Source organism: Peromyscus californicus, unplaced genomic scaffold (genome assembly GCF_007827085.1).
Source record: "Peromyscus californicus insignis strain IS unplaced genomic scaffold, ASM782708v3 Scaffold_4__1_contigs__length_199733344, whole genome shotgun sequence".
NCBI lineage: Eukaryota > Metazoa > Chordata > Mammalia > Rodentia > Cricetidae > Peromyscus > Peromyscus californicus.
The window spans coordinates 81989642-82004902 of record NW_026294562.1 but is presented as its reverse complement, the minus strand read 5'-3'; the positions used below and the strand labels follow the sequence as shown (position 1 = coordinate 82004902).

General features: G+C 46.4%; 1 protein-coding gene across 2 annotated transcripts in view; it reads left to right on the top strand.

The window, feature by feature from the left end:
• The window catches only part of Hs3st2 (heparan sulfate-glucosamine 3-sulfotransferase 2), a 108434-nt gene extending 93671 nt beyond the window's left edge, over nt 1–14763 (top strand). For both annotated transcript variants that reach the window (XM_052762878.1, XM_052762879.1), the window contains exon 2: nt 13412–14763. In XM_052762878.1, the coding sequence (XP_052618838.1) occupies nt 13412–14030 (619 nt within the window). In that variant the 3' untranslated portion in view covers nt 14031–14763. The remainder of the gene's footprint in view (nt 1–13411) is intronic.
• The last annotated feature ends 498 nt before the right edge of the window (nt 14764–15261 follow it).

Below are 15261 nucleotides of genomic sequence, written 5' to 3'. Positions count from 1 at the left end.
CTCTCTTCCCCAGAAGTTGCCAATTGCTAATAGCTCCATGGCTAGGATGGGGCTCCATGCCCAGCGCCCCTCTCCATGCTGGACCTGCTCTGGCTTGGGTTTGCACAGGGCTTGCCCATCCTGTCACAATAGCTGAGTTCACATGTGTGTCAGCCCTGGAGTGTCTGGAGAGCACTGTTTCCTTGTGGTCTTCCACTCTCTCTTACACTCTTCCTGATGCTTCTTCTGAAACAATTCCTGAGCCTTTATAGAAGGGTGAGGTATACGTGCTCCTCTTAGGGCTGAACATTCCACTCTCTCTTACTCTCTGCCTCTTGGCCAGTTATGGGTCTCTATTGATCACTACCTACAGCCAAGAGCATTGACTTCCTAACTTTAGGGCAATGAGGAGAGAAGCCTTGGCAGTTAGGGGGTAATCAGATGACTGGTTGATGAGCTTTGGGTGCCAACAAGAGCTAACTGGGGACTTTGGGGACCTACAGGAAACATTTCAGACATAGACCCTCTGCCAGAGAATAAAGCAGCCAGTTCTTGCAGGAAGCTGAGTTCTGATGCAGACCCCCTTCAGTCCCAGTTTGCCCACAAAGCTGTTAACTCCTTAAGGGGAAAAAGTGTGCTCGACATATCTTTGTATCCCTGGAATGTAGCAGGTGCTAAACAAATGCTTGTTTAATTAGTAAACACCTGAATTATGCCACTACAGGAATAGGCTTTATTGATGCAGAGATGTGCCAGGAAGGATTCCTGCCTTTATGGACCTGACACTAGGGGATGCTCAACTCAGAGAATGTGTCAAGAATGGGCCATCTCTATATCAGGTACCATGTAATCATAAAGGGTAGAAACAAATGTCTCACTCCTCTAGACCAAGGAAATGACATATCAGTCAGGGAAGGCTTCGTGGTAGATGCGATAATCTGCTACATATGTTAAGAAATCTCAAAGGAAGAATTTCAAATGGCCGAAAGACATTTAAGGAGTTGCTCAGCATCCTTATTCATCAGAGAGATGCAAATCAAAATGACTCTGAGATACCATCTTACACCTGTCAGATGGCTAAGATCAAAAGCACTGCAGACAGATTATGTTGGAGAGGATGTGTGGAGCAAGGGGAACACTCCTCCACTGTTGGTGGGAGTATGAACTTGTACAGCCACTTTGTAAATCAGTGTGGTGGTTTCTCAGAAAATTGGGAATCAGTCTTCCTCAAGACCCAGCTATACCACTCTTGGGCATATACCTAAGGAATGCTCAATGATACCACAAGGACACATGCTCAACTATGTTCATAGCAGCATTATTCATAATAGCCAGAACCTGGAAACAACTGAAGAATGGATTAAGAAAATGTGGTACATATACACAATGGAGTACTACTCAGCAGAGAAAAACAATGACATCATGAAATTTGCAGGCAAATGGATGGAACTAGAAAAATCATCCTGAGTGAGGTAACACAGATTCAGAAGGAAAAACATGGTATGTACCCACTCCACTCATAAGTGGATACTAAATGTAAAGTAAAGGGTAATCAGGCAACAACTCACAACTCCAGAGAAGCTAGCTGACAAGGAAGACCCAAAGAGGGACACATGGATCACCCTGGGAAGGGGAAATAGATGAGATCTCCATGAGTAAACTGAGGGTCAGGGGTGGGCAATGGAGGGTAGGGGATAGGGGATGAGATCATAAGGGAATGGGATAATTGATCTGGAACAGGGATGGAGGGGGAAAACAATGAAAGAGATACCATGATAGAGGGAGATATCATGGGGATAGAGAGAAATCCAGTACTAGGGAAGTTGCCAGGAATCCCCAAGGATGACCCCAGCTTGGACTACTAGAAATAGTGGAGAGGGTGCCTGAACTGAATTGGTTTACCCCAGTGATCAGATCAGTGAATACCCTAACTGTCATCACAGAGCTTCCCTCCAATGACTGATGGAAGCAGGTGCATAGATCTACAGCCAATTACTAGACAGAGCTCCAGGAGTCCAGTCAAAGAGAGAGAAGAGGGATTCAATGAGCAAGTGCATCAAGATCATGATGGGGCAACCTGCAGAGATGACCAAACCAAACTAGTGGGAACTCATGAAAGTTGGATCAATGGCTGTGGAGCCTGCATGAGACTGGACTAGGCCCTCTGTATGGCCAGACAGTTGTGTAGCTTGATCTGCTTGGGGGGCCCCTGGCGGTAGAATCAGAATCTATCCCTGGTGCATGAGTGGGGTTTTTGGAGCCCACTACCTATGATGGGACACCTCATGCAGCCTTGAGGCAGGAGGAAGAGCTTGGACTTGTCTCTACTGGGTGTGCTTCCCCATAGGAGGCCTTGCCTTCCTGCGGGGGAGTGGGGGAAGCTGGGGGGGGGGGGTAGGAAGAGGGAAGAGGGGGATCTTTGATTGCTGTGTAAAGTGAATGAAAAATTTTCTTAATTAAAAAAAAAAGAAATGCTTCATGCAAAGGGCACAAGTCAAAGGTCTCTCAGCATGAAAAATAGCCTAGAGAAGGACACACTGGACTTTGAATAGTCCACTCTGGCTATAGCCCAGCAGTGGCCGCAGCCAGGCTCAAAAGAGCCATAGACATGCTGTCTAGTGCAATATCACATGGGCTAGTTCAATAGAGAGTGACTGGTAGAGTTTAAACTGGAATTTAGTGTTTTGCTCCTGGGTCACTTAACAGTAAGGGTTTGCTGCTGTAGACATGGAAGGAAGAGACCTCTTGACACAGGCTGGGTCTACCTCAGCCAAAGGGTAAATGGCCACAGGTGTCTGGAGCTTGGCTGGGCATGGCAGGTTAGCAGGTTTGCTTTCAGAATCCGCTCTTTTTGCAATGAGGCCTCTATCCCCCACTGCAGCTGCTAATTATCCCTCTGGAGACCACAGTGCTTTTCAAGGAGCCTCGTTGCCCACTTAGGAGCTAATAAATCACCAAAGTCCCCCAGGCAGCTGAGCCTTCCAGAACACAAGTGCAGAACACACAGATTTAGCAAAAAGGAAGCTTGCCAGAGACTCCATCTGTAATAGTCAGAGGCAGGCCTACTCTGTGTTCCCAGTAATGCTGAGCTCCAGCAGGCCCCTGTGTGTGCAGGCTGTACCTTGTGTGGACAGTGGAAGCTGAGGGAGCCATCTGCATACCACTGGGTGGCCAATGTGAGTCAGAAATCTCATTTCCAGAGAGCCCCAGGATGATGAAAACCTGTCAAGGTTTGGATAGGAAGTGTCCCCAAAAGGCTAACATGTTGAGGGCTCAGTCCCCAGATGGTGGTGCTAGAGAGTGGACACAGAGTAAAACTGGCACTTACATCATCACCAAGTTGGTTAATCCATCGATGAGTTCACACTGGATGGCTGGAAAGACCTAGAGACTTGTTGGAAAAAAAATACCTCACTGGTGGGGGGAGCAGGGGAATTTTGAAGGTTGTATCTTGTCCATGCAGCCCTCTCTCCATTTACATATTCATTGGGGAAGCATTTATTTAGCACCCACTACATACCAGGTATATAAAAACATGTGCGGTACAGTTTCCCTCCTCAAGACGTTAGCAGTTGTGTGGGCCAGCTAGGAATGGAGAGGTGAAGTCTCCCACTGCCCATGTTAGGGTCTGCACCTAAACTCAGCTTCCCACAAACATTGGTGGCTTCCTCCTCAGGCAGAAGGGTCTACACATGAGTCTAGTTTCCTATAGGTCCCCAAGGTCCCCAGCAGCTCAGCTGTCGAGCAGCTCTGTCTTGCATGTACTCGACACCATGATGATCCTGCTAAGCCATCTCGCCACCCCTAGGATGTTTCTTCAAATGTGTGTCTCCTGTCTGTAATCTTCAGTACATGCCGGTCCCTCTGTCCACACTGTCCTTGCTCTTCCTTGCCCTGCCTTGGTTTTGTTTGTTTGTTTGTTTGTTTTTCCTTTTTTGCTGAGCTGGGAATTGAACTTAGAACCTGGTGTATGCTTAATGGACATTTTACCACTAAGCCAGGAATAGTGGGAACAGTTGATCACACACTGAAACCTCTGGAACCGTGAGCTAAAATAAATCTGCCCTCCCTCCTTAAAATGGTGTCCCCAACTATCTTGTCATGTCTGGAAAAAAAAATTTGGATTTTTCTCTCTAGTAAGTTCTGCAGGAAGTCTTTTGAGTTTTTCCTTTAGATGACACAGCACAGAATTCTGAGGTGTGGGACAATGTAGTAATGCATGGTCCTCTGTCTCATCCTTCCCAAAGGAAAGCCTTATCTTTCTGTTGCTTTCCTCAGTGGATATTTTCAGAGTTGCCTCCTCCCCAGTGCCAAGAATACAGCAATGGACAAAGACAACAATCCAAACTCTGAGAGTTTACAGCCCTATCATGGCAGTAGGGACTCTAGATATGCTATTAAAATGGACTGGGGGCTGGGGATGTGACTCCATTAATAGAATGCCTGCCTAGCATGCACACCCTGGGTCTCATCCCCAGAACCACATAAACCTCATGTGGTGGCACAAACCTATGATCCCTGCACTTGTCAAGTGGAGGCAAGAAAATCAGAAATTCAAGGTCACCCTTGACTACAAAGCAAGTTTGAGGCCAGCCTGGAATACATGAGACTTTGTTAAAAAACAAAAACAAACAAGCAAAAAAAGCCATTGACCCTTACTCCATTCTCACGGAGTAGGGATGCATGGGGGAGCACCATGGGGCACACGGTAGCCATCGCTCACGAAGAGCTCCAGTGAAGGCTGTGGTACTGAAACACAGTCTAGTCGATGCTTGTTTGTCCACTAGAAACATCAGCTTTCCCACTGAGGCTCCTGGGGCTGCACTCAGTTTCTAATTGAATTAGTCTGGCGTGGGATCCAGGTGAAGTTCTCCTCCAAGAGCTCCCAGGGTGGTCACCAGGCACAGTGCTGAGCCTTGAGCTCGGGAGAAAGAGCAGAGAACAACACAGAAAGTCTGTGGGAGGCGCTCCTCTACACTTCATTTTCCTTCCTGCATCTGGAATGTGTGATGGAAGCAGAGCTGGGATTTCCCCCGTGGTCTATGGCACCTATGGCCACAATGACATCTTAAAAACAATGAGAAAAGAAGCCAGGCAGTGGCGGGCACGCCTTTAATCCCAGCACTCGGGAGGCAGAGGTAGGCGGATCTCTATGAGTTTGAGGACAGTCTGGGCTACAGAGTGAGTTACAGGACAGGCTCCAAAGCTACACAGATAAACCCTGTCTTGAAGAAAACAAGCAAAAAGAAAAAAAAAAGAAAGAAAGAAAGAAAGAAAACCAAACCAACAAACCTCTTCCCAGGATTCTCTGCCAAGGCTTCCTCTGACAGAATGGTAAAGAAGTACTAAGCTTCTAAACCAGTACTGATGTCTGAGGACTCAGATTCCACACTATGGTTTGCAGCTGTGTCCTCCACAGGCCAGTATGTTAACAGCTTAGCCCCCAGCCAGTGGTGCCAGTGGGAAGTGGTGCAACCTCTAAGAGGCGGAGCCTAGCGGGAGGCCCTTTGGTCATTGAAGTGTGCTCTTGAGGAGGTATTAGTGCCAGCTCCCTTCATCCTTCCTGCCTGTGAAGTAGAAAGCTTCCTCAACCACATATTCTCCTACATGTTCATCACAGACCCCAAGAAATGGAGCCCATTAACCACACTCTGGACCATCCAACACTGTGAGTCAAACGTGTTTCCTTATAAGTTGATTATGTAGGTCATTGCGTTGTTGTTACAGCAACAGAAAGCTGGCTAACACAGGACACTTCCCAACAGACCTGTTTCTGAGGTTGAATCTTGGATCCCCTCACTGAGCAAGGATGGTGGGCTGGGTTATATGCCGAAGGCAAAAATAAACAAGAGGCATGTCCAAATAACTAATGATCTTTGGTAATAAAAAGAGACATAAGGGATAATTACCAAAAGACAGGATGATGCTGATGAATAGGAAACACCAGGAGACAACAAGGAAGGGTCACAGATGTGTGACTTCGGTTTGGATTTGTAAAGATGAGGAAGCATTCATCAGAACAAGCAAGACAAAAGCCAGTACCAACCCCTGAAAAATTAAAAATCCAGTGTGTGGAGACAGCTCAACCAGTAAAGTGCTTGCCACACAAGCAAGAGGAGGCGTTTCAGCCTCAGAATCTACACAGAAAGTGGACACAGTGGTGGAGGCCCATGCTTGCAATCTCCATGGGGCGGGGGTGTTAAAATGGGTGGATCCCTGGGACTCCATAGCCACCAGCCTCGCTAAACTGGCGAACTCCAAGCCAATGAGAGACCAGCTCTCCAAAAAAATATGGTGGACATATTCATGAGGAATGACCTCCGGCCTCCATGTGCAAATGTGTGCACACACAGATACACATGCACATGTACCCACAAAAAATAAATTCATCCAAAGAAAAACACGTATGAAAAAACACTTGTGTTTGCAGAGTGGGTTTTATGTTCAGTGTAGCATGACCATCAGCTTACCAGGAAGTGATGGGGATTAATTTTAGAAAGGCAGGGAACTCATATTCCACGGAATACAGGCTTTATTCAAAAGAATCACCGAGGCTTGAGTTGATTGGATTTGCTTTAGAGGGTTTGTGCTGGTGGCAGACTGGATTGAAGCCAGCAGAAGCGTGCGCATGGGAAGCTATGATAGCAGAGAGAAAACAAGTGTGGACACCCTGTGACTAGGCAAGGAGGATGCAGACTTGAGAAGGTTGGGAAGGCACATGTTCCAAGGAAAAAAGACAGACATTTTTCCCCTGTCTTTAAAGTAATATGATTTGCAGAGGAAACCAGTGAGTTTGGTTGTTGAGGAGCAGTGTCCAGTCCAGAGACAGGCAGACCCTGCAGTTCAGAAGACAGAAAAGCTGAAGTTACAGCTCCCATTACCAACCTCCGAATCACTTCCTGCATGGGAGAGCAAGTAGGTCATTCAGGATGATCGTGGAGAAGGAGAGAAATGGAAGACAGTCTATTGAGAAGATGCAGAATAGACTGGGGAAAGTCTATTCTTGAACTTGAAAGAGGCTGAGGAATCCAGAACATTCCTGGATTAGAGAGGTTGTTGGCTCCATTTAAATCTCAAATATATAGAGAAGGGCCGGAGAGATGGCTCAGCAGTTAAGAGCACTGACTGCTCTTCCAGAGGACCCAAGTTCAACCAGCACCCACTTGGGGGTTCACAACCATCTGAAACTCCAGTTCCATAGGATCAGACGCCCCCTGCTGGACTCCATGGGCACTACAAACACATGGTGCACAGATATACATGTAGGAAAACCACATACGTGCGTGCACACACACACACACACACACACACACACACACACACACACACACACACACACACAGGTGTGTGTGCAAGACTTTCCAAAGCAAGAGGGGCAGTTCAGTTCCAGGAAGGAAAATCCAGACTGTGACTGGCTGTAGGGAGAATCCTTGCTGAGCAAGTTAAAACAACAGATGGGGTAAGTCCAAACAGCAAGTCTCCTGGTATTTTTTTTTTCAGCACTATGTAAAAAAGAAGGGATACAGAAACTCAAGAGGGATATGCAGTAGGAGAAGCATTCTGCTGTTTTCTAGAAACTGTAAACAAGCAAAATTTCATCTGTGGTATAAGAAGAAAAAGCAGACCTCAAGGTGCAGGCTCATGTCCCCACCCGTGTGTGGAGAGCAGGGAGGTGGACATCCAGCCTCTCCCCACAGTATCATCACAGGCTCTAGTGACCTGTTCCAATGATGTAAAAAGAAATGAATATTCAAGAGTGTTCTCTGGAGAGACAGAGAAAAGTTTCTGGGCACAGGGGCATGACTTCTGTGAACTTATAGTTTGGCTCGTGTGTGTGTGTGTGTGTGTGTGTGTGTGTGTGTGTGTGTGTGTGTGTGTGATGTGTATGATGTGCACATATATACAAGTATGGATGCCCGTATGTGTTTAGATGTGCGTGTGCATGTGTTTGTGTGATGTGCTCATGTATGCAAGTATGGATGCCTATGTGTGTATGTACTTGTGTGTGTGTGTGTGTGTGTGTGTGTGTGTGTGTGTGTGTGTGTGTGTATGTGCCAAAGCTGGAGGAGGACCTTGGCTGCCCTTCTCTAACACTCCCCTACCCCTTATTCGATTGAGATAGGGTCTCTCACTGCACCTAGAGCTAGGCTGGCAGCCAGAAATCCCCAGCAATCCTCCTGTCTCTGCTGCCTCTATGTCACTGTGAATACAGGCATGCTCAGTCACACCTGGAAATTTTGGTAGTTATCAAAATCCAAACTCAGAGCCTCATGTTTTCACAGCAGGTGCACATGCCCCTTTATTTTAGCACTGATCATGTTGGTTTTGCAACTGATGTGCCTATTAGGAACTGGAATGGTAGAGTCTCTATTAGTGCCCAGCTGGGGGATGCTATGCCACTCTGGACATCACCAGAATTGATCAGAATTTTCCAAACTAGTAAAGGGGGAGATGTTAATGGATGCTGAGGGCCAGAGTTCACAGCTGGCCTACTAAAGCTTGAGAAATGCTGCCTCCATGGATTCCTTCTCAGATATTCCCTATTGTACTAAAGGATATTGCAAAGATACATATTTAATGGCCTGTCAAGCACCAAGTCCCTATGCTGGGGGAAACCTTTGCATCAATTACACCCACAGAGTTGGGAAGAACATTAGAGGTGGTTTACATGTCCTGCTCCATATGTGCAATATGTCTACTCTCATCATACACCCCTACCTGTCTAATTACAATGTATACCAAGTTTATATCTAGGAAACTCTGTCTGAAGAGTCTATTGAAATGCATTTGGAGTTGTTTTAATTCCCTCATCCCTTCTCTCTTCTTTTGAGACAGGGGAGTATCACTACATAGCCCAGGCTACCCACAAATTCATAATCCTCCTGCCTCTGCCTTCCAAGTTCTGGGATTGCAGACATGCTACCATACCGGGCTTGATATCCCACATTTAAAACTTGGCTCACTCCATACTAATGTTGTGGCCATATCATGAGACCCCCCCCCCAAGCAAGACCACCACAGAGCTGATATCTGATGCAAAACACACAGGGGTTTATTGATAATAAGCAAACCCAGGCTTGGTCCACGTCCAACACTCAACACAGCGGGTGGAGGAGGATGGCCCTGAGCTCTCAGGGTGAGGGGTTTTTAAAGGGAAAAACTGCAAGCAGGGTGGTACAAGCCTTGGCATCATATGATTGGGTTAGGATATGTTACCTTTGAATTTGCTGGTTGGGGGTTACAGTTATCATTTTGGGGGCAGGCCTGGACAAGTCCCAGGCTTTGTCCTTGAGATGCCATGGAGGCTGGCTGGCCTCACACATTCACATTGACCCATACATGTAGCTCTCAGTTGGTGAGGGGTCCCAGACAGTAAACAACTGGCTGAGCCTTGAGCAGTCAGAGTACATGCAGAAAGGGAGTTACTGCAAGGGCTATGTCTTTTTTTTGTTCATGGCCCTCCCAGAAACTGCTTACTTGAGTCTCAGGAAACTGAAATTGAGGCCTGATCTCTGAGAGAAGACTGACAGCCTGTTATGGCATCTGCTTGGTCCTTTCACTAATAACTGCTATTAAAATTTTCATCCCATATGCGTTGATGCAGACCTTGGGTCTCAAAACAAAAATATTGGCCTTCCTGCACAGTGAATGTAGAGCCTAAGGATGAGTATTCAGAGAAGCCTAAGGAAATGGACTGAGCACAGGTGGACCATGAGCCCAGCACACCTTGCTCTCCCAGGTGGACCATGAGCCCAGAAAGCCTTGTTCTCACAGGTGGACCATGAGATGAAGCCAGCATACCTTTTCCTCACAGATGGACCTGTGAGAGAGCCTGGGGATAGTTCCAGAAAAGGGTCAGTTTCAAGATGGGATAGAGGAAAACTGAAAGAATTGGGATATGAGAGCTTATACCTTCCTTGTGTGGGGGACACTAATCTCATATTAAGAGTGGATAAGAGAAGCAAGGTGGGGGCTTACAGTGAGAATTTGAAACATTGCAGAATGATAGGGGGTGCTGTACAAACACCCTGAAGCTTCAACCAAAGCTGGAACTAATAACTGTCTGAAGGCAATTCTGTCTACTGGTTGGAAATTTGGGCACAGAATTGGAAAGGATGAACAGTTGGAATGCTACATTGTTGGAGAATGAGAGATCAAGTGATACATGATGATTATATTGAAATTATTGTCCACTGGGTCCAGAATACAGAAGAAAGTGAAACCAAGAGGTGTCCGAGACCAGCTCCAACCTGTTGAAGGGTTCTTGAGGCGGAGGAGAAGAGAGGGATGAGAAAGTATTAGATAGCAATATAAACCGAGACAAAGAGAAAGACAGAGACACAGGATAGCTTCGGAAGGGCCCTGGGTCAATACCCAACTGTCCAGACTTTATTCCGAATGGGCCTTTTATGCATCAGCAAGGGGAGGGGCAAAAGACCTCCCCCTTCCAAGGTCAAGGTATAAGGTACCAACAAATGTAGACCCTTCAAAACACCTGGTACCCACGTCTTTGGCCAAATCATCTCACTATGCAGCCCTGCTGGGGCAAAGCAAGCTCAGACTTTCTGACCTTGAGTAAGGCCTTACTAGGGAGCCTCTGTGGGCCCTCACAAAGAGGCTCATAGATAAATTTAAGGGCAGGTATAATGAGTTTGGAACTGTGGTAAAGGTAAAAGGAGACAAAGTTGTAACCAGTCATTTCCTGGACTCGTTACAGGCCATAACAGACTGGAAACCAGGTAACATTGAATCAACAGAAGTGATTCTTTCCCTGGTGTTGGAGGTCAGATTGCTAACAGGGTCAGTCACCTTTATGTGCTGTGAAGGAGCACTGCTCTGTGCCTGTCATAGCTTCTGGTGACAGCTGTGTTGTTCTTGGCCTTCAGGTTTACAACTTTACTGTGTCAGCTTACCCCATTCCCCATGTGTCTAAGGTGACTGCTGTGGATTTGAGTCCCATACATCCAGGATGTGGGACTTCGCCTTTACATCTTCATGGACTCTTTCCCCCAATAGTCACACTCACAGGTTCTAGGTGGATATGTCTTTGGGCTAGTCCTCACTAAATTCATTTCATGGCCCTAAAATAAATTGCAGGGTGAAACATTTTAGAATCGTGACACTTTCAATGACAAGGCCCAAAGTTTGTAAGAGTTGTCTAAAGCAGTGATTCTCAACCTGTGGGTCGCGACCCTCTGGGGATCACTGACCCTTTCCTAGGGGTCGCCTAAGACCATCAGAAAACACAGATATTTGCATTACGATTCATAACAGTGGCCAAGATTAGAGTTATGAAGTAGTAACAAAAGTAAATTTGTGGTTGGGGGGGTCACCACAACATGAGGAACTGTGTTAAAGGGTGGCAGCCTTAGGAAGGTGGAGAACTGCTGCTCTAGAGGAAAGCAAAGCGAAACTAGTGACAGAGAAGAAGCTGGAGAGCTGTGAGGCCAGGTGGAGGTGATAGGAGGTCGGGAGGATGCTGGGAATGGACAGTCTGTGACACCAAGAAGTGTGAGGAGGGGGTGTGTTGGGGGCTGATGAAGCGCACTGTTGGAGGGCAGTAAGACTGAGGAGATGGTTTGTCTTAACTCTGATGCTTTCCTGTTGGCCTCATCTGACTCTGTGTGAATTTTAGAACAGCTTTAAAACAGACCTAGCCCAAAATGCTGTGAATTGATTAGTTTAGGATAGAAAGAACCCTAGAGATCTTTATTTAAATAGAGGTGTAGGGGAGAAAGAAACAAACTAACCAAGAAAGAACCAGGAAGAAAGAAGAAGTTACATCCTTATGTAATAATGTTCAAGTGCAGCCCGCAGCAAGAAACGCTGGTCTAAAGACAAAACATGACCTTCAAAAAATAGTAGCCATCAAGGCTGGAGAGAGATACATCTGGACCAACCGGAGACTGCAGAGTGGCTACCCTCATCCCTTGAAGTCCCAAGCAGAGCCAGAAAATTAAAAAACAAGGGGAAGAGGGCTGCATTGCCTGGCTCTGATGGAGCTTGCTACCAGCCTGGAGAGGTCTTTGCTTCATGCAGCCTACACAAAGAGTGTAATTCAGATGTTCTTCCACAGAAGACGTCAGAACTCATTTCTATAACTGTTGCTATTCTTGCAAAAACAAGCTTTTTGCTCCTCGGGAAAAAAAAAAGGTTTTAATGTATTTGAAGAAATATATTTTTTTGCCAGGATAATACTCAACGGCTTACTTTGTATCTTTCTGAATACATAATAAACACATTAAAAATTTCAAGCAGCGTAAAAGATTATACAATCAAATGTAATTCTCATTTATCCCCGATTGCCTGGCTCTCCCCACCCACATGCAGTTCCCCCCACAGCACTAGCTACAATTACCAGAGTCCTGTGTCTCCTTCCTGAGACAAGAGGTCATATCTGGCCTTTCTTTATTATGAAGGATAGGGTCATCCTTGGTGTAAGTTGCCACAATTCCAAACTCTGTAGATGTTGAAGTCTCTTATATAATGGTGTAGTATTTGTGTGTGGCCCACACTCCCCTTCATTTAGTCTTTGAATCATCTCTAGGTGACTGATTTGTAGTACATAACGCAGCATAAATATTGTATACAAAGAAACATCTGTATATATTTAGCATGTATACTTTTTCCTAAAATATTTTTAGTTTGTGTGCGTACAGTGTGTATGTGTGTATATGAATGTATAGTGTATATGTGTATGTACAGTGTGTGTGAATGTGTCAACAGTATGTGTCTGTGTGTACAGTGTGTATGTGTATGTACAGTGTGTGTGTGTACAGTGTGTGTATGTATGTATGTGTGTGTACAGTGTGTGTGTGTGTGTGTGTGTGTGTGTGTGTGTGTGTGTGTGTGTGTGTGTGTAGCAGAGGACAGCCTCAGGTACCATTCCTCATCTTCCACCCTGTTTGAGGCAGGTTGCCTTTGTTTCTCTGCTGTATATACCAAGCTAGCTCGCCAGTAGCCTCCAGAGAGTCTCTCCTCTGCCCATCTTGCATAGGAGTGCTGGTATTCACAGACATACGGATACCCATCTTCACATGGATTCTAGGGATCCCAACTCTGGCCATCATACTTGCCTGGCCTCCCCAAATATTTTCCATTGACAATTGGTGGGATCTCTGGCTGTAGAACCCATGGATACAGAGGCTTGCTGTATGGTAGAGATCATTGCATAGTAATACATGTAGATCCACTGGACCCTACTGGTTGGTTAAACAATTTGTTTAACCCGTAGTGACAGATATTCAGTTTGTTTCTGCCTTAAAGAAGCCCTTGTTAAATATGCTTTTAAAATTCAACATGAGTTGAAGGGAGTTCCTCACCAAGTAAGAAACTCAAATGGGGCAGGAGAGAGAAGCCTGCATGAGTGGAGGGAACTAACAGCAAACCAAACCAGCCATGCCCTCTGATAATGTGTTGTTTCTGTCCCCAGGAGCCTGATGCCCAGGACCTTGGAGACCCAGATCACACTAGAGAAGACGCCCAGCTATTTTGTCACTCAAGAAGCCCCCCGACGGATCTTCAACATGTCACGAGACACCAAGCTGATTGTGGTGGTGCGGAACCCGGTGACCCGCGCCATCTCTGATTACACGCAGACACTTTCCAAGAAGCCGGACATCCCCACCTTCGAGGGCCTGTCCTTCCGCAATCGCAGCCTTGGCCTAGTGGACGTGTCTTGGAATGCCATCCGCATCGGCATGTACGCACTGCACCTGGAGAGCTGGCTGCAGTACTTCCCGCTGGCCCAGATCCACTTCGTCAGTGGCGAGCGGCTCATCACTGATCCGGCTGGTGAGATGGGGCGCATCCAGGATTTCCTGGGCATCAAGCGATTCATCACAGACAAACACTTCTACTTCAACAAGACCAAAGGATTCCCTTGCTTGAAAAAACCAGAGTCGACACTCCTGCCACGATGCCTGGGCAAATCAAAAGGGAGAACTCATGTACAGATCGACCCTGAAGTCATAGACCAGCTCCGGGAATTTTATAGACCTTATAATATTAAATTTTATGAAACCGTTGGGCAGGACTTCCGGTGGGAGTGAGTCTCCAAGGTACAAAGGTTCTTATCTCTTCCATGAGGTTTGCTCCCAGAGACCCTGATCCTCAACTCCAGCCCCTCTTCCCATCTTGAACCCTATGATGGATCATCTTGGAACCAGGAAGCTGAGTAAAGGCCAAGAGACCGGCAGTTCCTGCTCTGTCCAGGAAAAGTCTACCTGCTTCTGGCATACCCATTCAGTTCTAGAATCGGCTCCCTCCCACCCATGAGAGGCCTTGGGGAATTGCTGTAAGAAGAGTGGGTCTCCCAATGTTGGGGGATATTCTGAGTAGAGATGGTTCTGTTGCTGTGAGAACATCCGTCCATCCCATCACTGTACACTCAGTGGTGGACTTTTTAATTCCATGTGGCATGTACCTTCCCTCTGAGCTTAATTTCCCCCAGCAACCCTGAGTGGTAGGATAGGAGAACGCCCTCCACCCTCCTCAGAATGCAGCAGCTCATCAACAGTATGCAGAGCCAAAAACACCTCTCTGGACACTCCAGGAGACAGACTCTGTGATGATGAAATAAGCCAGTGACTTCAAAGCCTGTGGTCTCCACTGTGCCTGGAGGATGCTGTCTTTGAAAAGCACTCTGTGACTCTCCCTGCTCCCTGTGGACAAAAGCACATAATTCTGCTGTTACGGGTACTTTCTTCACACGAGCTTTCATGTTCAACATGCACGGAATCATGCTTGTCCATGTGAAATAAATATGGCTCTCTCGTGTCCTTACCACTGAGTGTTTCTCTCTAAGTCAGGCCTTTATTCATCAGTAAATCCCAGTGTAAGAAGAAGTCAGTGATGTGGAAGACATGGGAAGACAGTTAGGGGTGGGTGGGAGTGTGAAGACTGTGTGGGGGAGAAACCAGGGTGGAGACAGGGGTGGTTTCTAACTATAGGAGTCTGGTACAGAAAGATTTCGTAGAGATCTGTAAAGAATGTGTTCATTTTATTTATTTATCATCAGGGCTAGGCATTGAACCCTTATAAATGCTAGGCAAGTGTTCTAAAACAAAGTTATAGCCCAGTCATTTTAACATTTGTTTTCTTACTGAGTTAGTGTGTTGTATACATACATGTTCAGGATGGTGGAGAGTGTGCTCATGTATGTGTGGATGTACATGCTCGTGTGTGCACAGACCTGTGGAAGCCAGAGCTTGGTCTCAGGTGTCATTCATCAAGCAGGCCATCCACACTGTTTTTTTTGAGTCAGAGTCTCTCACTAGCTTG